The sequence below is a fragment of the Callithrix jacchus genome, chromosome 16 (assembly GCF_049354715.1).
Source record: "Callithrix jacchus isolate 240 chromosome 16, calJac240_pri, whole genome shotgun sequence".
NCBI lineage: Eukaryota > Metazoa > Chordata > Mammalia > Primates > Cebidae > Callithrix > Callithrix jacchus.
Window position 1 is genome coordinate 57502626 of NC_133517.1, and position 26557 is coordinate 57529182.

The window sequence follows — 26557 nt, forward strand, 5'->3', positions numbered from 1 at the left end:
ATTTACTTTTAATGAAATGATTTTTTTTCCTTTAATGCTTAGCATTTTTTGTGTCTTCTTTGAGATCTCTTTTCCTATCCCAAGACTGCAACGATATTCCATGTCTTCTTCTAAACATTCTAGGTGTTACATGTTCAGATGTATAACCCACCTGAAAATGTGTGGTCAAGGCCGAGATTTATTTGCTCCACACATGTATCCACCAGTGTTTGTACAAAAGGTAAATTTTATCATTGAATTGCCTTAGCTATGGTAAGAAATCAATTACCTGTGTCAGTGTGGGTTCCAAAAATGGAACCTTTATTTTCATCCATTGATTTACTAGTCCTTGCCAGTGCAGTAGGCCAAGAAAGAAAATGTAAAAGGCAGGGATTTTAGAAATGAAGAAGCAGTAAAACTGTCTTTATCTGCAGACATGATTTCGTACAAGGGAGAAAACCTCCCAGGAATTTGGACAAAAGAGATTGACAGGTCAGTTAAAAAAGAGGGAAATGATATGAACGTGTAATTCATGAAAAAGGCATGAAAATGTGCTAAGCATATGGAAAGATATTTGACTTTTTTAATAATTGGAGAAATGTAAAATGAAACCACACTGAGAGTCTTCATCTGTCAGACTGTCAAAAAGCCAAAAGTGGAACAATATACCTTATTTTCAATGCTTTGAGAAAAGAAGTGCTCTCTCAAGCATAGCTGTTAACATGTGAAATGGCTCAACTTTCAGTTGAACATTAGGGTTGTATCTATTAAGATAACAGAATTTCCTTTTTGACCCAGAAATCTCCCTTGGAAAATATACCTTTCAGAAATACCTTCATATATTGAAAGTGACTTGTGTATGTGGTTATATTATAACATTGTTCATAGTAACAAAATACTGAAAACAACCAAAAATCCACTGTATAGGGACTGTTTAAATAAGCAATAGCACATCTGTACCATGGAATGCCACACATGTCTCCAAATAACCAACAAAGAATGTTCTGCAAAGGATGCTGTCTCTAGGAAGTGAGCGCAAGTTAACAATCGGGTACACAAAGATGGACATGTGTAATTTATTTATTTATTACAAGGTGGTGCTGGGTGGAGGAAGCTGGTGTAGAGGAAAAAGGTTTATAATTGTATTTTCTTGTATCTATGTTAATTAGTCTATGTAAATAAATGTGGACGCATTAAAAAAAACTAATAAAAGTGGTTACAGGAGATGGGAGGGGACAGTGGTCTGGATGTGGTGACAGGTGGGAGCAAGCCATCTCAGTACCAACCATTTTATATCACTTAGATTTTATACGATGGAATACACTTCCCATCAACAAAGTATATGACTCCAGGTTTGGTGGGTACTGCAGTGGTGCGGAAGCAGAGTGCCCATGTGTTATGTATTAGAGAGTGGCAGACACTGCAAAGCCTTCTGATAGAAGCTGAAATTCGGCTGGAGCGTAAGTACAGGTAGGCCGTGGTGGCCCTCTGTGCTGCTGTGGTCTATGGCGTGGGGCTCATCACCCAGGCAGTTAGGCAGGAGGTCCCCGGTTCAGTCTGGCCCTCGACTCTCTGACCTGATGCTCTCCTTAGTACCCAAAGCCAGACTTTCAACTTGATCTTCTAACCATCCCCAGATGTACCCTCTCCTCTGCACCTTGCATCCTGACTCTTTTCAGCCACCACAGGACTCCTGGGCCTCTTGGCTGGAAGCTGTGTTGGTGGCTGCTGCTGTTCAAACCCATTCCTGCACTGCTGTGGGTGGCTCACTTAATTTGTAGTTACTTGGCATCATTAACACTGAAGAAAGACTTTGGCAGAAAGTGCTAATTAACTGGAAAGTAATGATACGGCTTTCGTTTATGAGTTTCATTGACCTTAAGTCAACCGTTGCGCTGGTCTCTTGGGGAATGAGCCCCAGCCTTTGGTCTTGAATGTGTGACTTATTAAGTGGACCACATCACAGCTATTAATTTTATGTCATATTATAGAAACAGAGCAGAAGGAAATCTGTGGTGACAGGTTCAATTGGGGTCTTTAACTATTAGAGATCTACTTCATATACATTTAAATTGGCTGGCATACATATGAGGATGATTGTTTTTCTCTGACAATAGTCTTAGTTATATTAGAAGTTGTGAAACATTAGGAAAATGAAGAATACTGTTCATATAAGATCTGATCAAAACCTCAGGCAACATCTGGCACGACACTGAGGTTTTAAGGTGAGGAGACTGAGAACTAGAAAAGTAATGTGACTTCTCCCAGGACACGTGAACTTTTAATTGTGGTGAATAATAACCTCACTGCTGCTGCTTCTGCTGCAGAACCCGGGACTCTTAAATCTCCATCTGAAGCCTTTTGTAGGGCCTCACATTCACCTTTAGACATGGGCAGTCCCACATCAATGTGGCCCACCTTGTGACTTGGAGTCTTTAATAATGTTTACGAGTGAGTGTATGCCTATTAATGGTCACGATCTATTTCTCAAATCAACTTTACTGAGTGTGATTTGCATTCGATAAAATGCAGCCTCATTAACCATACAGTTTGATGAATTGTGACAAATATGTACTCCATGTAACCACCAGCACCATCAAGATATAGAATATTTTTATCACCCTCCAAAATTTCTCTGACCCTTTTGCAGCTAACCCTCTCCTTACCCTAACTCCAGGCAACTACTGATTTTCTTCTTGCCACCAAAGGTATCTTTTGAGATACCTTTTCTGGTTTCTCAAATACATACAAGCAGCGGTATGCACGCTTGTGTGGCTGGCTTCTTTCTTTCAGAATAAGGTGTTTTGAATTCTTCCATGTTGTGTCTGCATCCGTAGTTTGCTCCATTCTTTTGCTGAGTAGTATTTCATTTTATGAATTTACTACAATTTGTTTATCCAGTCACCTACCTCTTGTTGGACATGGAGGTTTGATATTTCCAGTTTGGTATTATTATGAATAAAGTCTCCATGGACATTTACATGCATGTCTTTGTGTAGATAGGTGTTTTTATTTCTTCTTGGTAGGAGCTGCTTTGCTGAGTAATACGTTAATTGTAGGTTTATGCTTAGGAGGATTTACCTAGCTATTTTCCAAAAGGATTTTCCTACTTTATAGTAAGTACCACCAACAATTTCCGAGAGTTCCAGTAGATTCCTTAGGATGTTTTTGGTACATGATTATGTTGTCTGCAAACAAACACAGTTTTATGACTTCCTTTCCAATGTAGATGCCTCTGTTTCTTCACTTACTGAACTTGATAGGATCTCGAGTACAGTGTTTATGAAAATCGTTACAGCTACGTCCTTGCCTTATTCTGGATTTTAGGTGCAAAACATTTCGTTGCTTATCATTAAGTACGGTTTTGAGTGTAGGTTTTTCATAAGTGCATTTCATAATGAAGACATTCCTTTCTATACCTAATTTGCTGAGAGTTTTTAAAAAGTTACAAATGGGTTTTGAATTTTGTCAACTATTATTTCTGGAGCTAATGATCATTCAGCTTCTCTTTTTGTTGCCTGTCAATATTCTATTAATATGTGAATGACATTGATTTCTGAAGATTAAACCAACCTTACATTATTGATGGCCCTGATGTGTTACTCATTTTATATTTTACTGAACTTGATTCATTAGTACTTTAAAAATAATTTTTACATTTAAATTCATGAGGGATATAGGCCTCATGAATAGTTTTCTTGGAAGTTTCTATCTGATTTTCATAGTTGAGTAACACTGGTCTCCTAAAAGATTGGGAAAGTTTTCTTCTTTTTTCTGATTGCTAGAAATATTTATATAAAATTGATATTTCCAATTTAAATATGTTAGAATTCAGCTGAGAGACCATCTGAGCTTGGGGTCTCTTTCGGGAGGATATTCTTGTTGGCTTGTTTGTTTGTTTTCTGAGACAGAGTCTTGCTCTGTAATGCAGACTGGAGTAAAGTGGCATGATCTTGGCTCACTGAAACCTCCACTTCTGGGATTCAAATGATTCTAATGCCTCAGCCTCCTGAGTAGCTGTGATTATGGTCCTGTGCCACGAAGCCCAATAATTTTTGTACTTTTGAAGAGCCGGGCTTTTGCCAGGTTGTTCAGGCTATCTCAAGCTCCTGGGCTCAAGTGATCTGCCTCTGCCCAGCCTCCCCAAGTGCTGGGATTACAGGCATGAGCCAGGATGCCTGGCCATCTTTTGGAAGTATATTCTTGCTTATGAATGCAATGTCTTCAGTTGGCATGAGGCTCTTCAGATTTTCTGTTTCTCCTTGATTCATTTTGGTAATATGTGTCCATTTTATCTAAGTTGTTGAATCTATTGGCACAAAACTGTTGACACTTTTCCCTAATTGTCCTTTTAATGTCTGTAGGATCTGTACCAATCATCATTTTCATTCCTGATGTTGGTAATTTGTTGTTCTCTTTTTCCTTGATCAACTTAAGAGGATTGTCACATTAATTAATATTTTCAAGAAGTAGGTCTTAGTATAAATGTTTTTCTCTATTCTTCATCGATTTTCAATTTGATGACTGTCGAATCCTGTCTTCCTGACTGGTTTGTTGTTCCTCCTTTTCCAGCTCCTGCCTACCCAGCATATGTAGTCCTTTCTCCTCCTGTATTCTCATATATCCTAATACACTTATCCATGACACAACATGTCACAATTTACATAGAGGCCTCTGGGCTTGTTTCTTTTACCAGATTCCGGGGCCCCCAGGGCAGTATTGTGCCTTTTTCTTCTCAGGTGTTATAGTCCCTGGCACATAGTAGACATCTGTCCACAGTGAGCGAGTAAATGATTCGATGAGTGAATGAATGCTATTCTGAACAGTTTGCCTGAATGGCAAGAGAGTGGGCTGTGCAGGTGCATTGCTCCGTGTTCAGTTCCTGCCTGTGCTGCTTCCTGGGTGTGCCCCGAGCCTCACTGGTGAAAGCAGCACTTCCCTTGTGGGGATCTCATGACCATTGCTTTTGGGTGCATAGTTCACTTAGTGCAGCACTTGGCACAGAGTAGGTGCTCCCTAATACAAGGTACTCACTGACAGGCCTTTCATATTAACTGGAATAGTAAATGGTGTACGTAGAAAATAAATATTTTTGTTGTGGTCTCTTGCTTATTACTGATTTCTGCAATAGTCTTCTGTAAGGACTGAAAAATGCTCTTAGAAGGGAACATCTTATGAAGTCTCTTGAATTGAGGAAAAGGGCTTGGACATCCTGTGTCTTTTGACTTCCCATCTTCCCGTATGTTCTTATTAAAATATTCTAATTTTAAAAGACTGAGGAAGCTTTTTTTGTTGTTATTTCTGGTTTTTGTTTTTATCTCAAAGAGGAAAGGCAGTGACATTGAACTTCAGGAAACCTTTTGATATGGTTAGGCTTTGTGTCCCCACCAATCTCATCGTGAATTGTAATCCCCGAGTGAGGGACCTGGTGGGAGGTGACTGGATCATGGGGGCGGTGTCCCCCATGCTGTTCTCATGATGGTGAGTGACTTCTCACAAGAGCTGATGGCTTTATACGTGTTTGACAGTTCCTTCTTCACATACTTGCTCACTCTCTCCTGCCGCCACCTAAGACCTGTTTCTTCCCCTTCTGCCATGATTCTGTGTTTCCTGAGGCCTCCCCAGCTATGCAGAACTGTGAGTCAATTAAACCTCTTTTTATAAATTACCCAGTCTCAGGCAGTTCTTCATAGCAGTGTGAGAATGGACTAATACACCATTTCTGTGCTTGATTTTTAAAAATTAGATATTTCCCCTCATAATTATCTTTCTGTTTTTTTTGTTTTTTTTTTTTTTTTTTGGTTTTCTACAGAATAAAGAAATAGTGAATTCCCAGAAAATAGAAACACAGACTGTTCCTTCTTGGGGATGTGGTACTTGACAGTTATCTGTCTCTGTGTACTTTTTGTTCATTCCCCGGGTGATTTCTTCTACATCACTCTCTGTAGGTGGCTTTTAAATTTAAGTTAAACAAACAAACAAACAAAAAAGCCAGGGTGACATTTGTTGGTACTTCACAGATTTTGGCTTTTCAAGGCCATTACTGAGAGTTTGTGTATATCTGTGATTACTATGCCTGCAATTTGAGGACTACGCTGTATATATGTTAGGGGGTTGGTCAGCTTCATTTATTTATTAGCTAATTTATTCTTACATTGACTCACTCAGTATTTACTGAGCTTCCTGAGATCAGGGACCACATCTTCATCTTGTACTAAGTGCAGAACCTGGCACTCAGAAGATACCCAGGAGGTGTTTGAAAGATGAATGAAAAAATAGATCAAACAGATGAAAGTCAGTTGAACTCAGAGAGTTTTGATAGAATTATTGAGTGTATGTGTGTTGAGTCTCACCTTCTGCTGATGACAAGGGCAATTTAAGAGGTCTAAGACATGTTCACAAGAAATCAGCAACCCTTTGGAGTTGATATTGTGGTTCTTGGGAATAAGGGGAATGAAAAAGGATTTGGGATTTTGGTGAGGCCAAAATAGGATCCTTGAATAGTTAAAAAATATGTATTTTATTGAGCCATTTGTAAGTAAGGAGAAGACATAGCTTTATTTGGGCTGTCAAGGAGGAATAGTATTTACATAGGTGGAGAGAATCAGTGAAGGTGTTTCTCTGGCAGTACAAATATTGAAGAGAACCTGTCAATACGTAGCCATGAAAGACACCTTGAGGAGTGGTGAGAGGAATTTGGAATAGTGAACTTTTAAAATAAGACGGAAGGACTCAAATAGAAATTTCTCCAAGGAAGATACATAAATGGACCACAAGCGCATACATAAATGGACCATAAGTGCATAAAAAGATGCTCAACATTACTCGTCACTAGGGAAATGCAAATCAAAACCACAGTGAGCGGTACCCCTTCATGCCCCTTAGGATGGCCATAATCAGTTTGGGAAGATAAAAAATTCCTGGAGATGGAGATGGATGACGGAGATGGTTGATTAACAAGGTGAATATGTGTAATACCGCTGAACCGTGCGCTTAGAATTGTTAAAATGGTAACTTTTATGTTATGCATACTTTGCCACATTACAAGAATAAAAAACAAAACCTAGAAGAAATGGGAATGAAACCCATTTCCTCCAATTCTAAGCCATGTTGCATCACAGTGTCAAATGGGTAGGGTTGGAGGGGAGAAAGGAGTTGATTTAATGAGTGACTTCTTGTTCTGTCACTATGTTTGCTCAATGAGTCTGCAGGAATCTAGTGAGATATGTATTAATTATTGTCCCTATTTAACAGTAGAGAAGCTTTTTTTTTTTTTTGCATTTCGTTTTTCCTTTGGTGTCATATCCGTGAAACCTTTGCCTAACCCAAGACCATGAAGATTTGCTCCTGTGTTTTCCTCTGGGTTTTATTTGCAAATCTTTGATGTAAAGGTCCACACAGTAAGTGATTTGAGCTTTGCCAGCCGCATATGGTTTCTGTTGCATATTTGTCTCCGGTTTTGTTTTGTTTTACAAGCTGTAAAAAATGTAAAAACTGTTCTTAGCTCTCAGGCCACACAAAAACAGGCGGTGGCCAGATTTGGCCCCTGGGCTGGATCTGCTGTGCCTGCTGCTTCAAGATGCTTCAGGATGCTCCTGGGGAAGGCGAGGTCCTTTAGTCGGTGGGAAACCGGGTTGGATTTTTTTGTTACTATGGTTACTGTGGGTACCCCCCAGGCTCTACATTCCTCTGGTGTTGCCCTGTACTCGAGGCTGCAGAGAAGCTATAATGTTACCCTTCCATTCCCAGCCCACCAGTGTGCAGTGCCACTCCCATGGCTGGGGTCTTCCCATACCTCTGTTCCTCACCTCTCACTGGGTGCCACTGGACTCCAGCAGGAGCACATGGGCACTCCCCGATGTGCAGCACCCTGCCTCTCCTGGAAGGCCTCGTTGCCCTGTGAACTCATCTCTTGGATGGGTTCAGGGAAACATCCTGACTGTGGGGTTTGTCAGCTTTTACTCACTGTCAGCCCAAGTGACTCCACCTTCTGGATGGAAGCACTCTGCCCTGCCTGTCACCTCATCTTATGTTGAAATGATGCTCATAGAAATGTGTTTTTCTCTCTAAAATGCTGTATCTAGGCTGGGTGCTGTGGCCGATGCCTGTAATCCTAGCACTTTGGGAGGCCAAGGCAGGTGGATCACCTGAGGTCAGGAGTTCAACTAGGCTGGCCAACATGGTGAAACCCCATCTCTACTAAAATACAAAAATTAGCTGAGGGTAGTGGTGGGCGCCTGTAATCCCAGCTACTCAGGAGGGTGAGGCAGGAGAATTGCTTGAACCTGGGAGGTGGAGGTTGCATTGAGTCGAGTTTATGCCAATGCCTGGGTGACAAAGCGAGACTCCGTCTCTAAAAACAAAAAAACAACGAAAAAAATGCCTTATTTAACCACGGAGAAGCTGTGGAAGCCCTTTTCATTTGCACGTACGGATTGAGAATTTTGTAGATTCTGGGTCATCCCAGGAAAGATGGCGCCCACCGGGGGTGTGAGTCGGCCAGTGCTGATGATGTGGCTAGATGGGATTATCTTCAGACTCTTCCTAAGCGAAGCCACCTGCCTCCTGGTGGATTAAACTAGGGAGTACTAACGTGTGTGTTTTGTTTTGTTTTTAACCTCTTTTTAGACCCTGGAAGCTGTCCTGAATTTCAAATACTCTGGAGGCCCAGGCCACACTGAAGGATATTACAGGAATCTCTCCCTGGGGCTGCATGTAGAAGTTGAACCGTCTGTGTTTTTCACCCGAGTCAGTACCCTCCCGGCATCCAGGTAAATGTCTTACTGCTGCGCAGTGGTGGTGGTCTAGAACCTCAACAGCGCTGCGTCTGGAATCCTGACCTCAGTGTTTTTGTCCTCCCTCCCATCAGATCCGGGCCATTGGGCCGAGTGGCTTAGCCTCTCTGGGACGTAGGTTTTTCATTAGGAAGCCAGGTGTTATCTGAGAACCGTGTTATCTTAGGTGGCCGTGAGTGAATGGGCTTTATATGTCATAGTGTGCCATGATGATAATGCTGATGGTTGGAAGGTTCTTGTGTGTGTGTGTGTGTTTCTCACTGTGCACACACGTTTCCTGCTCAGCCTAGCCTGGCTCAATTCTGGCTTGCTTCTCCTGTTAGCAGGGGGGCTCAGTGGAGAACACACGTCTCAGGGACCCCAGGACAAGTCCAGCATCTCTTTGGCATCACTCCTGGCATCCCCGTAAGATGGGTACTTTGTGGAACTCCCAGCCATCTGGGTGTCAGGTCATTTCTGCCCAGGAGGCCCACCTCATACAGAGGCTTTCTCTCCTGCCTGCTTTCCAGACCTAGTCTTCCTTCAGGGAGAAAGAAATTGGACAGTTTGTACACTTGAAACCCGGAAGTGGCAAGAGATACTAAGGGTATTATTTTCTGAGGTAGGAGAATGACAGTTTCTCATCCAAAACTTTGCCCTCTGGCGAAGTTGGAGTCATGGAGTCTGGAAGCTGGGGTGGAGCTCCTGACAGCTCAAGACCCTCTGTGGCTCCTATTCCTACCACAGTGCCTGGAGCATTTGGGGAAGCAGGTGCTCTTCATGTCCGAGCTCTTCCCGGTGTTCCTGTCCAGCTGGGCCTTGCCTATTGGAGTAGGGAGGGCCAGGTGGGTATTATTTAAACGCTTACCTGTCCATCCTCAGATGGGGCGCTGGGGGCATCCCATGCAGGCCCTGCTCCTCCAGTGGGCCCTGTGTGCTGCAGTGTGAGATAGGGGCATGTCATTGTCCATGTTCATGTTGACATAAAATCCCTTTAAAATGATACAGCTGTAAATAATGAGTGTGGTTTTAGTTTATAGGAAAGACTGTTTTTTTTCCCAGCCATTGGAGAATGCCTTCAGCAAGAATTAATGGTTTAGCTGGGCGTTTTAGCATCACATTTCATCATCTATCACTTTTTCAATCCTCAGAGTAAGAGCCTTTGCTGCCAAGACTCGCCTCTGTTTTGGATTTGTATAAAGCATTAACGCACTTGCCCCTGGGGAAGCTTGGCCGGGACTGCTGCTGAGGGTAGAGTATTTCAGGCTCTTTCTGAGCATTAGATTCGCTTCATCATGAGCATGGTGTGTGTTTCTTTTTCATCTCTTCATCTCCTGCTGCCATTGCCCATATAAATAATTTTTGTAAGCGGCACAGGTTGTTACTGAGTGCGTCTTTTTTCCCCCTATCGATATCTGGCTTTCACGTCACGGCCCCTGCAGTTCTAAATAACAATTGAAGATGAGAAAAATGCTGCCGTATGGTTTGCTGCACACAGAGGTTTGGAAGCATGGGTGGTCAGCTGAGGCGCTGTGTGGATCCTGCCCCCCAGCCTGTGGGCCTTGCTCCCTTTTCTTTTGGTTTCTGTGGTTCTTTGCCCTACTCTTGAGGTTGAGATTTGATGTCTCCAATTCTCCTTTTCTGTTATTCCTAAGTCTACGTGGTCCCCAAGCCCTGTGGATTGGACCTCAGATGTCTCTGCAATCCGCTGCATGCTTTGTCACTGTAGAGAGAGTTGCCCGGCCGGTCTCTCTGCTGACAGACTCGCTCCGTGTCATCCTTTCAGTATGCACGTGCCGATGCCACTGCCCTGGTACCTACTTTCCAAGTGCTGATGGGATAAAGTCCAGAGTCCCTCCTATGACATCCATGGTGCTTAAAGATATGGCCCAGATCTTCCCCTTCAGTCCCTTTGCCCCAATCCCACACTTCATGTACAGTGCAGTTTATGTCTCGCCATCGCTGGGATATGTGTAGGTGGTTTATACCAGTGAGCTTTTTCTAACACTGTTCTCTCTTAAATGAAGATTCTTTATTTAACCTTTTGGAAAATACCTGTTTGACCTTGATGACCCATGGTATCATGTTTGTAAAATTCTTCTGAGTGTGACCAGGCAGAGTGGCTTGGCCTTTCTGTGGGTCCCTCGATGTTACTTGTACTTCTAGTGATGCACTTTCCGAAGTTTCAGGTGCTGTATGAAGAGATCGCGGGTTTAAGAGACAAATGGAGCACAAGTTCTGTTTTTCACTAGCCTGACACAGGCTCATCAGTCAGAAATAAAAGCAAATGGCAACCAGAAACCATATAAAGAAGTCATGACCCCAGTAAGTGTTGAGTGAGTGAGTAAATAGAAAAGATTTGTTTCCTTTACTGTCAAAATTTCTTTACAAGACTGAGTACTTAAAGAAGAAATACGAACACTTAATTCTGTAGTGTACAGTACATATACAAATAAAATATGTAACAAAATAGTGACAAAGAACGGATGGGAAAATAGAAGTTCTTGTGTTGTATGCAAATTGTTAGAATATTATTTGCAGTTAGGATGTGATAAACTAAAGATACACAGAAACTCAGAAGTTCTTGTGTTGTATGCAAGTTGTTAGAATATTATTTGCAGTTAGGATGTGATAAACTAAAGATACACAGAAACTCAGAAGTTCTTGTGTTGTATGCAAGTTGTTAGAATATTATTTGCAGTTAGGATGTGATAAACTAAAGATACACAGAAACTCAGAAGTTCTTGTGTTGTATGCAAGTTGTTAGAATATTATTTGCAGTTAGGATGTGATAAACTAAAGATACACAGAAACTCAGAAGTTCTTGTGTTGTATGCAAGTTGTTAGAATATTATTTGCAGTTAGGATGTGATAAACTAAAGATACACAGAAACTCTGGAGCAACCCACTTCAGGAATGGAGGATAAGCCAGAAGAGATAAAATGGAATATTTAAAAATACTTAATCCAGAAAAAGGGGAAGAGGCATCAAGAAAGGAGGAGAAAAGAACAAGGAACATACAGTCAAATAGGAAACAGATGGCAATGTGGTAGACTCAACTCTGCAGTATCCCAGTTACACTAAATGAAAATGGATTCAATACCACCTTTAAGAATGGAGGTTGTCAAACTACATGAGTTAGATGCTAACTACCTTTTTATAAGAAATTGACATTAACTATTCATCATTTAAAAACAAAAAGATGAAGGAAAAGACATATGTAAACACAAATAATTAGACCGGTATCTCTACCAAAAGTTTAAAAAATAAGCCAGTTGTTTTGCTGTGCACCTGTAGTTTTAGCTACTTGGGAGGTGAGGCAGGAAGATCACTTGAGCCCAGGAGTGATTCGATTTGGGTATCTTAATATAAATTAGATTTCCAAGAGAAAAAGAGGACAATTTTTAATGACAGTAGAATCAAGTCATCAAATGTACATAATGATTAAATGAAACTATATTTACAAAGATGGCTTCAAAAGAAAATGGACATACTGAAGGGAGAAATTGACAACCACACCATTATACTTCAAAATATCAACATTTATCTCTCAGTGTTTGGTAAAATAAGTAGATAAAAATTTTAGTAAAAATACAGAAAACTTGGACAATTCTTTTAATCAGTGGACAATTCTTTCAATAAGCTCCACCTACTGTGTGTGTGTGTATTTTTTTTGGGCGGGGGGATATAGACTCTTGCTCCATTGCCCAGGTGAGAGTGCACTGGTACCATTATAGCTTACTGTAACCTCAAACTCCTGGGCTCAAGTGATCTTCCTGCCTCACCTTCCAAGGAGCTAAAACTACAGGTGCACAGCACAACAGCTGGCTTATTTTTCAAACTTTTGGTAGAGATACTGGTCTCAAATTCCTGGCCTCAAGTAATCCTCCTGCTTCAGCCACCCAAAGTACCTAGTTGATATTTATAAAATGGTAAATGTTTATATTAGAAAAGGTAAATAGTTTAAAATCAGTAATATAGCTTCTTTCTAAGATCAAGAAGAGCAAAATGTACCTAGAGTAAGCAGAAGAAATAATTAAGAGAGGATATCAGTGATATAGAGTATGAATGAATAAATTCGTAAAGTCGGTGAAACCAATAGTTGGTACTCTGAAAAGATTAATGAAAAAACAAACTGTAACCAGGGTGGTTAGAAAAAAATGTGGAAATATAAATAACCAATATTGAGAATGAAAGAGGTGGCATTACTACTAATTCCACAGACATTAAAAGGATAATAACATTATATGAAAAATCATAAAACATACAAAACATTGAAAAAAATTAGCTGTATGATGGGATATCCCTAGAGTCCTAGGTATTCAGGAGGCTGAGGCAGGAAGATCCCTTGAGTGAGCTATAATTGTGCCACTGCACTCTAGCCTGGGTGGCAGAGAAAGAACCTGTCTCTTTAAAAAAAAAAAAAAAAAAAAAAAAAAGATGGCCAGAGGTATTCAGGAGGCTGAGGCAGGAAGATCCCTTGAGTGAGCTATAATTGTGCCACTGCACTCTAGCCTGGGTGGCAGAGAAAGAACCTGTCTCTTAAAAAAAAAAAAAAAAAAAAAAAAAAAAAAAAAAAAAAAAGATGGCCAGGCACAGTGGCTCATGCCTGTAATCCTAACACTTTAGGAGGCCAAGGTGGGCAGATGACCTGAGGTCAGGAGTTTCAGACCAGCCTGGCCAACACAGCGAAACCCTGTCTCTAGTAAACATACAAAAATTAACCAGGGTTGTGGCGTCTGCCTGTAATCCTAGCCACTCAGAAGGCTGAGGGAAGAGAATCACTTGAACCCAGGAGGCAGTGAGCCAAGATTGTGCTGCTGCACTCCAGCCTGAGTGACACCCCAAGACTTTGCCTCAAAAAAAAGACACAAATTACTAAAATTGACACGAGAAGAAACAGAAAACATAGTCACACATCAGTTAGAGATTTTGAATTCTTAATTAAAAACTTCCAACGAAGCAAACTTTAGGCCCAGTTGGCTCTATTCTGAAATATATAAAGCTTTTTACAGAAAGAAGCAATATCACCTTTACAAAAACTTTTTCAGAAAATAAGCAAGGAAGAAATACTTCCCAGCTTCCATTATGATCCTAGCATCACCTTGATGCCAAACCCAGACAGAGACATTATGAGAAATAATAAATATTATAGATCAATAACCTCATGAAATATGAAAAGAAAAAAATCAAATCAACTTCAGTGATATGTGAAAGAGACCAAACAGCATGAAGAATTCAGGTTTTACTCAGAAATATGAGGTTGTTTTACCATTGAAAAATCAGTCATTAGAATTTATCATGTTAGGAAAATAAGGGAGAAAAATAATATGATTATATCAGTTGGTGAAGAAACGTCATTTGACAAAAGTCAGCATTTAATTATGACAGAAACGCTCAGTACACTAGGATTAGAAGAGAATTTCCTCAGTCTGACAAAGGCTATCTACAAAAATCCCCCATAGTTGATGTTATACTTAGAGGTGAAAGTCTGATCACCTTTTCTCTAAGAATAGGAATAAGGCACATTTGCACTGTATTCATTATTTTTCTGGCAGTCCTAATCAGATCAATAAGGGATGAAAATAAATAAGGGCATTAAAATAGGAAATGAAGAAGTACAATTATTATTCACATGTCTGTCTTTGTATGGTACATATGATTATGTATATAAATATCCTAAGAGAAATCTGCCACACTGAAGAAATTGTTAGATATAATAAGTCAATTTAGCAAGATTGCAGGGTGACACTCAGTATTTAAAAATAACTTTTCTACAAATCTTATCCCTACCTAGAAAATGACAAAACATGATACAGAGAAGTTAAAGACTTAAATAATTAGAGAGGTGGCCAGGCACCGTGGCTCACACCTGTAATCCCAGCACTTTGGGAGGCCAAGGTGGGCAAATCACAAGGTCAGGAGTTCAAGACCAGCCTGGCCAATATGGGGAAACCCCCATCTCTACTAAAAATACAAAAATAAGCTTGGCATGGTGGTAGGTGCCTGTAGTCCTAGCGACTTGGGAGGCCAGGGCAGGAGAATCACTTGAACCCAGAAGGTGGAGGTTGCAGTGAACAGAGATTGCGCCACTGCACTCCAGCCTAGGTGACAGAGCAAGACTCCATCTCAATAATAATAGAGAGGTATACCATGCTTAGTGATTGAATGAATTAGTTTTTCTTAAGGTAGTGGTTTCACCCAAACTGATTATAAGTTTAATGCAATTCCAATCAAAATCCTGGCAGGATTTTTTTAGTGTAATTATAAAATTATTTTGAAATGGAACAGACCTAGAATAGACAAATAACGTGACAAAAAAGAACAAAGTTGGAGGACTTACACTCTGAGTTTAATACAACGTAAAGCTATGGTAATCAGGAGAGTGTGTTGTTGGTGTAAAGACAGAGAGATCAATGGACCTTGGTAGTCCAGAAATAGATCCAGTTATATCTCATCAGTTGATTTTTAACAAGGTGCAAAACTAATTTCATGGGGAAAGAAAAGTCTTTTTAACAGATTATGCAGGGACAACTGGATGTCTCTATGGGGGAATAAAAACAAACCTTGACCCATACATCACATCATGCCCAAGAATTCCTTGGAGATGAATTTTAGGCCTAAATGTAAAAACTCTAACTGCAAGCCTTATCACAGAAAATGTGGCAGAGTATCTTCTTGATTTGAAGGCAAAGATTTCTTAGATAGGGCCAGAAACTACTAACCATAAAACTAAGAGTTGATAGGACGAATTTTATCAAAATTAAAAACTTCAGCTCATTAAAACTCAGATTACATTCCAAGATTAAAAAATTGGAAATTTATTGATGAATTGTACAATTCTAAAAAGATGAAAAATAGAAGATTTGAACTGAACAGATTTTTCTCAAATGACCTGTAATCTCCAAAAAGTGATCAACATTATGAATCATTAGAGAAATGCAAACTAAAGCTGCAATTAGTTGCTGCTCTATACCCACTAGAAAGGCTAAGGTTGCGAAGCAGAACACGACGCGTTAGGAGGAATGTGAAACAACTGGGATCCACATTCACTGCTTCTGGGAGCGAGTGGTGCCGCCACTTCAGAGATCAGTCAGGCACTTCCTCATGAATTAAACATGCTCCTCCCCAGTGATCCAGCAGTTTCATTCCTAGATATTTTCTCAAGAGAAAAGTCCATATCCACAAGAAGACTCTTACAGGTATTTTCATAACAGCTTTATTTCTAATAACTCCGAACTGGAAAACAGCCCCAAATGCCCATCAACAGGCAAATGAATAAACAATGTGGGTGCCTGCCGCACAGTGGAATTTTACTCCTCAGAAATGAAAGCTGCTGGTACACTCAGTAGCATGCGGTCCGCGCTAAGTCATGATGCTGGTCAAAGGAATTGAGTCATAAAAGACTCCACGTGTGACTCCATGTATATACCTTTCTAGAACAGGAAAACCTGTTTTGATAAAAGAAATCTAACCAATGGTTGACTCTGGGTTAAGGTGGGGTGGGGCAGGAATTAGCTGGGAAGGGATTAGGGTTAGCAACTGTCTGGTTTCCTGAGATTTTCCAGATTTTAGCTCAAATTCCCTCACCCTGGAAAAGTCCTTAGTACAAACCAGGACAGTTGGTCTCCCTAAAGGGAAGAGAATATCTTTCTGACTTGATGAAATGTTGCGTATATTGATAGGGGTATGGGTTATAGCGTTGTAGACAAATGTAAAAGCTAATCAGACTAGTATACACTTCAAATTTGTATATTTCATTGCATGTAAATTATAACCTTGATTTCACATTTTTTGATCATATATTAATGCATGGATGAAAAGATACACACATTGGAGGGAACACCTAATTTTTACCGGAGGGATCTGGAAAGGCAGCACAGAAAATGAAACACTGCTAATTCTTGAAGAAAGAAGGATTTCACCACCCACAATGGGAGGGGCAGGAGAAGTGTTAGCATTGTGTTTCTGGTCCTTCCACTAGATTTTGGGCTCTAAGGAAAGTGGAACCAGGTGGTTGACTTCTGTCCCCTGGGACCCAGCACCTTCCCCCATGGTGGGCAGCCAGTGGAGACTTGGGAATGACAGGATGTAAAATACCAGGACTGTATTCATTCAGGTGTCTTTTTGTTTAAAAGGAATGACCCCTGTTACTATATATATTTAAGTTTTGCTTTTCATTGCTTTTGCCCGGGCTGGAGTGCAGTGGCATGATCTCAGCTCATTGCAACCTCTGCCTCCCAGGTTCAAGTGATTCTCCTGCTTCAGCCTCCTGAGGAACTGGGACTACTGGCATGAGCCACGATGCCCAGCTAATTTTTTTTTTTTTTTTTTGCATTTTTAGTAGAGATAGGTTTTACCATATTGCCCAGGCTGGTCTCTAACTCCTGACCTCAAGTGATCTGCCTGCCTCAGCCTCCGAAAGTGCTAAATCTGTTTTTCTTAATAGGGACCTGTGTAAATTGCAAGGCCTGGAATACAATAGAATTAGTATGCATTTTCGGCACTTGGCCTTTGCAGTTTATTGAAGTTACATGATGCCTGGTGTACTGTGAATTCGTTACTTTTCACTTTGCTCACAGGTGAAGATTTTTCCTTCGGCATCACGTCATGTTAAGAGTTAGCTGCATCCTCAGAGGTGGCCCATTTCAACACATTTGCATCACACACGAGGCCCAGAGAGTTTTCTGATTTGCTCAGGTTCACACAGCTTGCAGGTGACAGGGCTGTCATCTAGATGTCCTGGCTTCCAGGCCACTGCAGCATGGACAATGACTTGCATGTCAGTGTGAGCCTGCACAGAGATTCAGACTAATTTTAGTGCAAATAGAAGCCAAATCTATGTCAAAAATGACTTGACTGGGGCCATAACTTGGATCATATATTGTATCATGAAACCAGAATACAAATGGTTGTGAGTTATTTACTCCTGGGGTGGTCTGTGTGTCTGCTCCTCTCATTGATAGTGATAATTTCTTCAGTTTTTCTTACTGGCATTTTTTTAAATGATGGTTTTCTACAAGAAAATGTGGGAAGGAAGAGCAGTCCTATTTATTCACAGCCTGCTAGATTCCAGGGCGTGCCCTGGAGGTTGTGTCCGCATTCCGTGCACACTCCCGAGAGCCCGCTGAGGTTGGCATTCCTAACTGGGGATGTCAAATACCTCACCTTGCCTTGTGCATTCATGAGTGGAACAGAGGCAGTCTGAACTGTGGCCTTGTTAGCACCCAGACCAAAGCTTGCTGCCACACATGCTCTAACCTGGGAGTCTGATGTCCTGGGCTCTGGTGTCTGCTCTGCCCCTGACACCCTTCGTAGGAGCCCTATCTTTGGAGGAGTGTTTCTCTGCCCAGCTTTGTCCCTGCCCTCTGTGGGGCAAGAGTGAGCCTCTCAGCTCTGCTCACCTCACCAGGGCGATAAGATAATCCATTTAAATAACAGAGGGGACAGTTTTTTTCTAAATGCCAAAGCATAATATAGAGGTTAGGTAGAATTCTCATTATTATTATTATTATCATTATTGTTTTTACTGTTCTCCCTCCAGGGAGTACATAGGTCTCAGTTGACTTTTATTTAAAAGATCAATTACCTTCGAGATTTGCTTTTTACACAGAGCTGCCTGGTAATGTTGTTAGGGACGAGATGGAAATGGATGAGGCTGGGCCGTCCCTGTCTGAGAACCCAGCCTTCCTCTCCTGAGGAGCAATTTCTTTATAGCCTGTTACAATGAACAATCCAATCTTAGACGTTTCTGCTCTGATCTATGTGGAAAATACACTTCTCTGAGCAGGGCGTGGGATGTAATCCTTATGACATTATTGATAGACACCCTGCCACTGAGACCTCAATCACTTTCCCCACGGTCCGGGGCGGGGTGGGGGGGGAGGGGGACGACGACAGCTCCCCCTGCAGGGGACACAATGGAATTTTATCATGGTAGATCTTTTTCCAGTTGTGATGTTTATTTATTAGATTGGTTTTAAATTTAACGAGAATTTAGAATTGTAGTACGCACCGGGAGTGACAGCCAAATGCGCCTGTATCTGATTTCTAGTGTTGATTCTCCTGCTCATTTGCAGTGTGGTTTCGAGCAAGCCATTCACATTTCTCTAAGCATCATTTTTCCTTTATCTTGAAAAGGAGATAACATTGATTGTGCAGGGTTGTAAAACTGTGTGTTTAAAAACCATGTATAAAGTGTCTGAAAAATTATAAACAGTGCCTGACACAAGGCAGATAATTGAAAATTGGTGGTTGTCATTTTCCTTGTGTGCGTGCTCATGCGGTTCTAGGGACAAAGGGGTGAGTCAGTCCAGTAAACACTAGCGGCTTTGCGGCAGCTGTCCCCAACACTCACACAGGACGTCACTGACCTCAGTGGATCCTGAAGCCTTTGTTGGCCTTCCTTCCCACCTATGGTCAGCTCTCCGAAGGCAGCCACCCTGCGACTCATTGTCGTCCAGGTAGCACCAGGTGAAATAAGCAGTCAGTGGTCAACTGAATTGTTGAAGAAACCTGCAGTGTGACAACTAGGGTGTGAACCACCTGTGGCAGGAGCTTTGAAGAAAGAACAACTCAATTTGCGTGGACCAGTCAGAAGATGAGACTAGCCAGGTTTCAGTGGCAGAGTGTCTATCAGTAAATTGAACGACCAGCCAGAGGACCTACAGTGGGAGTTGTTTGTTTGGACAACTGGGAAGTGTAGGTTCCCTCCCTTAGGGGCAGGATAGGCTGGACAGGAAGTGGAGTGCAGAGGCAGGGAGAAGTTGGGAGCCCAAGTACAGATAGATTCTGGAGGACTGCGCAGAGAGGTGGGGTCATGGTTGGAGCAGAACCCAGCTGCTGCGGCTGTGGCGGGCCTGAGCCTGATGGGATTGACCTCCACATGGCTCTTACCTGCCTAGCAGGTACCCAAGAGCAGTGTCATCTTTTCACAAAAGCATTAATTTTCCGTTACACTTAAGGTCCCATTGACCAGGCTGTTAGCACTGTTCATTCCTCGTGTGGCCTGCTAGGCATTGTGACCTTGTCCTGTCAGTGTGTATAAAGGAACTGGATTATTACTTAGCACCCACTAAGTGGATGCTGGATACCCTACTCTGCTGTAACCCCTTTTCCTCCTTAGGAAGCACTTTCCAGGTGTTGCCACATTTCAGAATTTATAGTGACCCTCTGCAAAGTGAGTTAGTCCCTGAATCCCCCTCAGGGGACACTTCAGCCTCTGTCCTGGTACATTTGACATGCTATGCAGTGCAGGCTAGAGAACGTGTGGCCCTGTTTTACAGGTGAGCGACTCAGGCAGAGTAAGGAGGAAGGATGAGCTTGGTGTTCATGGCTGCATCAGACCCCTAGTCACTGGGGGACCTCGGCCCGACCAGCAGGGTTGCAGCAGGGCCAAGAGGAGAAGGACATGGGTTTTGGAGGCTGACTGCCTTGTGTTAGAATCCCAGCTCTGCCTTGTTGGGCAAATTACAGAATCTTTATAGAGTGGGCCTCCTTATAGGGCGGTAGGGAGGATTCCAGTAAGAAACTGTCATCTGATGAGTGACAAGCCTGCAGTGTGCAGGGGACCACGCCACTCTTCCCTCTGGTTCTCATCTACTCTGTGTTTCCCCTTTTAAGTGAGTCTCTAAGATGACTGGCACATAGTAGGGACAAAGCAAGTATCTATGACAGGGTACCTTGATTTCCCAAAGAGGGAAGGAAGGGTTTGGAATCAGAGGGGCTGGATCTCTAGTTCCTGCCTTGAGCAGATCTCTCAGATGCTCTGAGCCCTGCACTTCCTTACCTATAAATAGTAGGAAGATTATATCAAGTAATATGTTTTCCCCCCCGACTTCTTTCTTCTGAAAACTGAAGTCATTCAAACTTATTATACAAAATGTATGCCTGGTGGAAACATATTCAGTCAGATGAGTATCTGTTGCAATATCATCTCACACAGACACTCATTATTAAAAGTTTGACACAGATTTCTCCAGATTTTTAAATTCATCTAAATATACATAATGTTACTATTGTTATAACTAATTTATTTATTTTATTTTTTTGAGACTGACTCTCACTCTCTCATCTAGGCTGGAGTGTGGTGGTGCAATCTCAGCTCACTGCAACCTCTGCCTCCCAGGTTCAAGTGATTCTCCTGCCTCAGCTTGCCATGTAGCTGGGACTACAGGTGCCTGCCAGCACACCTGGCTAATTTTTGTATTTTTAGTAGAGATGGGGTTTCACCTTGTTGACCGGGCTGATCTTGAACTCCTGACCTCAGGGGATCTGCCCGCCTCGGCCTCTGACAGTGCCGGGCTTACAGGCCTGAGCCACCCTGCCTGACCTATTATGATTGTTTTTAAAATAGAAATAAAATTTTAATCTTTTGCAAATTAAAAAAATATAATCGACGTTGATCGTCTTTCCATATCAGTACCCCCAGGGCATCTCATTCATTTACAGATCACATGCTGTTCCATCTGGTAGATATCCCATAACGTATTAAATGCTGCTGTTGAGCGAGGTTTGGATTGTTCTCCATGTTCTGCTATTTCAGGTAGTTTTGCATTGGACATTCTTGTATATAAACTATGCATGTATGGTGGTTTTTGTAATATGAATTCTAAACATTTAGTTGTAATATACATTATGGAAACTTCCTCCATAATTTACTCTCCCGAGTGTCATTTCTCCCTATCAAAGCTATCATTGAATACCTCATTCTTTCCATTGTTTGCAATTTGATGGATGTGGAGGATCTCACTGTTCATAATTGTAATTTTCTTATTTTTGAGTAAGGTAAACCATCTTTATGTTTACTGAACACTTGCATTTCTTCTATGTGTTCTCTTATGTAATCTTGGCCTCTTTAAAAAATTTTTTTTGTTTTTTGAGACAGAGTCTTTATCTGTCACGCAGGCTGGAGTACAGTGGCACAATCTTGGCTTACTGCAGCCTCTGCCTTCTAGGTTCAAGTGATTCTTCTGCCTCAGCCTCCCGAGTAGCTGGGATTACAGGTGCACACCACCACGTCTGGCTAATTTTTGTAGTTTTAGTAGAGACAGGGTTTCACCATATCGGCCAGGCTGCTCTCCAACCCTGACCTTGTGATCCACCTGCCTCGGCTCCCAGAATGCTGGAGTTAGAGCCACTGCGCCCAGCCAAACATTTTTATTAATCTTTTTTCTGTTGCTCTTCAGGAATTTTTGCGTGCTGTGTATTTTAACCTTATCCTAATTTGCTATTTGTATTTTAGTACAAATTATTGTGGTAACTTTTTGCCAAAATTTTTAGTAAAATTATTTTATTCTTACTGGCTTCTGGGCTTCATTAAAACAAAACAAAACAAAACAAAAAACACCTTACCCTACTTAAGATTATACATATGTTCTCTTTGATTTTCTTCTAATATGTTAATAATTTTATGTTGAGATTATTCATCTTTCATGTGTTTCTTTGTATATGGTGTGATATTGGAAACTAGTTTTAATTGCAGAAATCTAAGATTTTACAAAATCTAAAATATAAAGTGTTCCACAAATTTAGTTGTTGTAACTTAAATGTTAAATTTTGATTTTCTGTTCATGGTATAAATAAATAATGAAATAAGACTTACAAAAAGTCATAGTAATTTCTAGGTTTGGGTCTTCCGTTTTAAATCGCTCATCAAAAATCCTTGGTATAGAGTACAGTGGAGTTTGCATGATCGGACCTGGTTCCCTGCAGCCTCGCCAGCATAGCATTCATCTTCCCTGCCTCTCTCCCTCTTTGAAACAACTACTTCTTGCACCCTATTTTCTGCAAAGCACTGTCCTAGGCTCTGAAGACAGCTGAGTATACTTGAGTTCATGCTCTCAAAGAGCTTATATCGGAATGGAGAAAGATAGGTGAGAAGCATAAATATAGCAGGCGGTATACACAGCAAACATCAGTGTAGCAGGCGGAAGTGCTGTGAAAAGCTGAAGAGCTTCTGTGGGAGAATGCGTGCTGTGGCATGGTGGGAGTGGGTGTCCGTCCTGCTTGGGTTGAAGCGGAAAGGATGGTCAGGTGCTGGGTATCCTCAGAAGGAGCATTCAGTGGGCTAAGCCATGCTATTTCACAGGAGGTGTGGCGACTCTGACTTTTGTCCTGAGAATCTGGGAAAATGCAGATGTCATGTCTGAGAAGGGGAAGATGTAGGGGCAACAGCTTGTAAAAATCTGTTGCTAATTTAATAAGAACAAAGTATAAATAAATGTAAAATAGTTTTCACTATTTTCTATTTAGATCATTTAAATTATATACATGATTGTTTTTCCTGATCCTTGCTCACTGTATCTTCCTAAATGAGGATGATAAATGGGCCAGTGCTCATTTGTCTTGGGACGTCTTGACAAGATCAGTATGTTCTTATAACAAGAGCTCCATATCTGTACCACAGAGGTGATATTAAACTGTTGGTTGACCTAGTGTAGAAATGGGGGAGTCTACGGATGCTCTTTGGGAGTATCAAGGATTTAAGACTTTTTTTCTCATGTTAAGTATATTTTTACGGGGGAAACTGTTCCAGTTCCATTATGCTTCTGGACTGTAGTCCTCTTTTTTCCTGTTCCCCTCCTTAGATGACTAAAAATAGAAATGGTTTTTAGATTCTGTAGGTTTGATTCAGACCCATGTCATTTTTTTTCAGTTATTTTGAAACAATTACAGATTCACAAGAAATTGCAAAAGAAATAGATGTATGGGGAAATTCTATGCGCTCTATATCCAGCCTTCTTTGCTGGGATATAAACTATTCAGGTCTTTGGTTGGACATTTAGGAAATAAATATTGAAAGGAATTATCTTAAGTGCCACATAAGACTCCTTTGCAATATTTAAAAGTCTGATCAACTTTCCACGTTTCTTTTTAAAAAACCATTCTGTGTCTATAACAAGGCATCGGATGTAGACGAGGTGTGGGAGGCCAGCAGGCGACAGGTGGCCACAAGAGCTGAGGGTGAGGACGGAGTTTCCTCTTGACCCATGTGCCCTGTGCCTGGGTGTTTGTCTTGTGCACACGCAGGGTCAAGATGGGCTGGGTCTGCGAAGCAAACCGTGGCCCGATTTCCCCCTTGATGGCGATTTTATCCCCCGGATACTGCTGTCAGCAGTAGCTTTACCTCTCAGAAGTTCTCAGAAAGAATATTCCAGGGCAAGGTAAGGGGCTCACCCTCTTGGTTGTGGAAATTGCAGAGAAACAGACCCCAGTCAGTGAATCCCTCGTGCTGGTTAATGAGAGGAATAGGGCTGTGTTGCTTAGAAGGAAGCCTTGGCCCTCAGCCCTTGGCTCCATCCTCATACCATCAGCCACTGACCCTGGTGTGCTTGAGAAGCACCCCAAAGCAGACTGAAGGAGAGATGGGGTGAGATCTTGTGCTGAGACCTGCTTTTGTGAGAAAAGGAGGCTGGAGAACAAGTTCGAACTGATGTGACAAGTTCCACATAGTACCCTGCCCTGAGATTGCCATCACGATCGATTCATAGACCCTCTTGTTGGAAGGGAAGTTAACAATTCAATGTATTCGCTTCACCTCATCCCTTACCTGTCAGCCTGTGTGCCCTGAGATGATGAACACACATTTTGTTGCCGTTCTGGTTATTAATACATTGTAGCTCTGTACAGGGCAGGAGCTGGGACTTGGCCTCCACATACAGGAGCAGGTTGACGTTCCATCTGGACTGACACGGACTCCATAATTAGTGCTCCTGAGTTGCACGTGTCATCCGCTTGTTATCCAAGCAACTGCACCATCTCCTAGTGGATGACCTCACAGTGTGGTGTCTGCTCACAGGTCTATCTTGAGAGGACCTGTTTTATTTTTACTGATGCATATTGTTAGAAAGAATTTTAAGTGGCCTGTGTTTTATTTTAGATTGGTATATTACTGAATATTATATGTTAAAGTTCATTTTAAAATAGTATTAAGAGATTGAAAGATTTGGTATTAGTAAGCACTGTATACTTTTTAATATATTTCAGAATCTGATTTGTCAATATCAGTTAATAATGAGTCTGCTGTGCTTGGTTTGGGGATTGAATGCATGTTGAAAGGTAGATTGCTCAAATCCTTGATTAGTCAGAGTTTCTCTTTAAAGTTATGTTTGGAATTCTTGCATTTTTATTGAAGTTCTTTTCATTTCTTTGCTTAATCACTGTAGAGTTTAATTTCCAAATGGTGACACATCAAGTGTGATTTCAGGTTGTTATTTGCAAGTACTTTTCTACAAATAATTTCTTGTGAATTTGGATTGTCTTAATTCCCTGGAAACGAAAAGCAAAATTGGACGTAATCATCATCATATGTTATATTTTGAACGTTGTATTTTAAGGCCCTACAAATGCCTTGATGTGCTGCACATGAATTTTGATGAGATGAATGCAACTCAGAGACCTGGTGGCCATCACCCAGAGGCAGAATTGCAGTCATTGTAATGCCCCTCATCCGCCTGCATTCTTCATGGCTCTCCTCTTTAACTGGTGATCCCTCGTGGGCACACATGAGAAGTGTAGCAAAGATTTAACTGTTTGTTCAACTGTGGCACTGCACGTGGGTCAGTTGAGAGATGAAGCATTGCTGTGTGGGCCATGAGTATTTTTGGTGGATCTCTTCCCCCACTTCCTGGGTGCCCCTGCTTCCTGGACACTCAGGATCTCAAATGGCCTCCTTCTTTTTAGCTCTACTGAAATATAATTTATATGCCACATTATTCACCCACTTAAACTGTATAATTCAACATTTTAGTATATTCAGAGTTGTTCAGCTGTCACAACAGTCTTCAGTTTAGAACTTTTCATCCTCCCATTTAATCTTCCCCAAAGAAACCCTGTACCCATTGCTGTCATTCTCTCTTCCCCTACTTCCCTCCCTCACCCTAGGCAACCGCTGATCAACCACTCACCTGCTGTCTGTCTCTCTAGATTTGCTTACTCTAGATATTTCATATAAGTGGAAACAGCACGCGACTAACTTCTTTCACTTGGCATATTGTTTTCAAGATTCAACCATAATTACGTATAAATATGTCATTTCTTTTCATTGTTGAATAATTTTCTGTTGAATGGATATAATACATTTTGCTCATTCGTTCATTAGTTGATGGACGTTTGGGTTGATTACACTTTCCTGCTATTGTGAATAATGCTATTATTAACATTTGTGTATAAGTTTCTGTATGGATGCATGCTTTCATTTTCCTTGGGCATAAACCTAGGAGTGGAATTGCTGGATCATAGATGGTAACTCTTTTTTTAAATAGTTTAATGTGCTGCCTGATTGTTTTCCAAAGTGGTTGCACCATTCCACATTCCCGTAGTGTGTGAGTATCTGATTTCCGTACATTCTTGGCAATATTTGTTATTGTATTTATCTTTTTGATTCCAGCCATTCCAAATTGTTAAGGAAACATTAAAAAATGATATTTAAAGTATATTGACTAAAAAGTTAGAAACATTATCCTTCCTGTCTTTAATAATGTAAAGCTTCAGAGACCCTTCAGAAAGATGGGGTTGCTGGTCAGTCATTGACGGGGAAATGCTCCCATGTTCCTGTCTGCCCCAGACCTGTCCTTTGTACTTGAATAGCCATGTGTTGACTCAGTCTTGTCACCTTTGTCCCTTAGGACAAGGCTTCTCATTTCTTTCTTGAATAGTTATGACAGCTTTTCAAAGCTACTTTGCCTTCAGTTTTTTCCTTTTCAATTCTTTCAATAGATGCCAAAGTTAGGCATGGTGGCTCACCCTTGTAATCCCAGCACCTTGGGAGGCCAAGGCGAGCAGATCAGGAGGTCAGGAGTTCA

The 26557-nt window shown here is 41.3% G+C and overlaps 1 protein-coding gene across 17 annotated transcripts in view; it reads left to right on the forward strand.

Moving 5' to 3' along the window:
- The window catches only part of TRAPPC9 (trafficking protein particle complex subunit 9), a 714602-nt gene that overhangs the window by 428388 nt on the left and 259657 nt on the right, over window positions 1-26557 (forward strand). For all 17 annotated transcript variants that reach the window (XM_054246591.2, XM_078353100.1, XM_078353106.1 and 14 more), the window contains one exon: window positions 8608-8750. In XM_054246591.2, the coding sequence (XP_054102566.2) occupies window positions 8608-8750 (143 nt within the window). The remainder of the gene's footprint in view (window positions 1-8607; window positions 8751-26557) is intronic.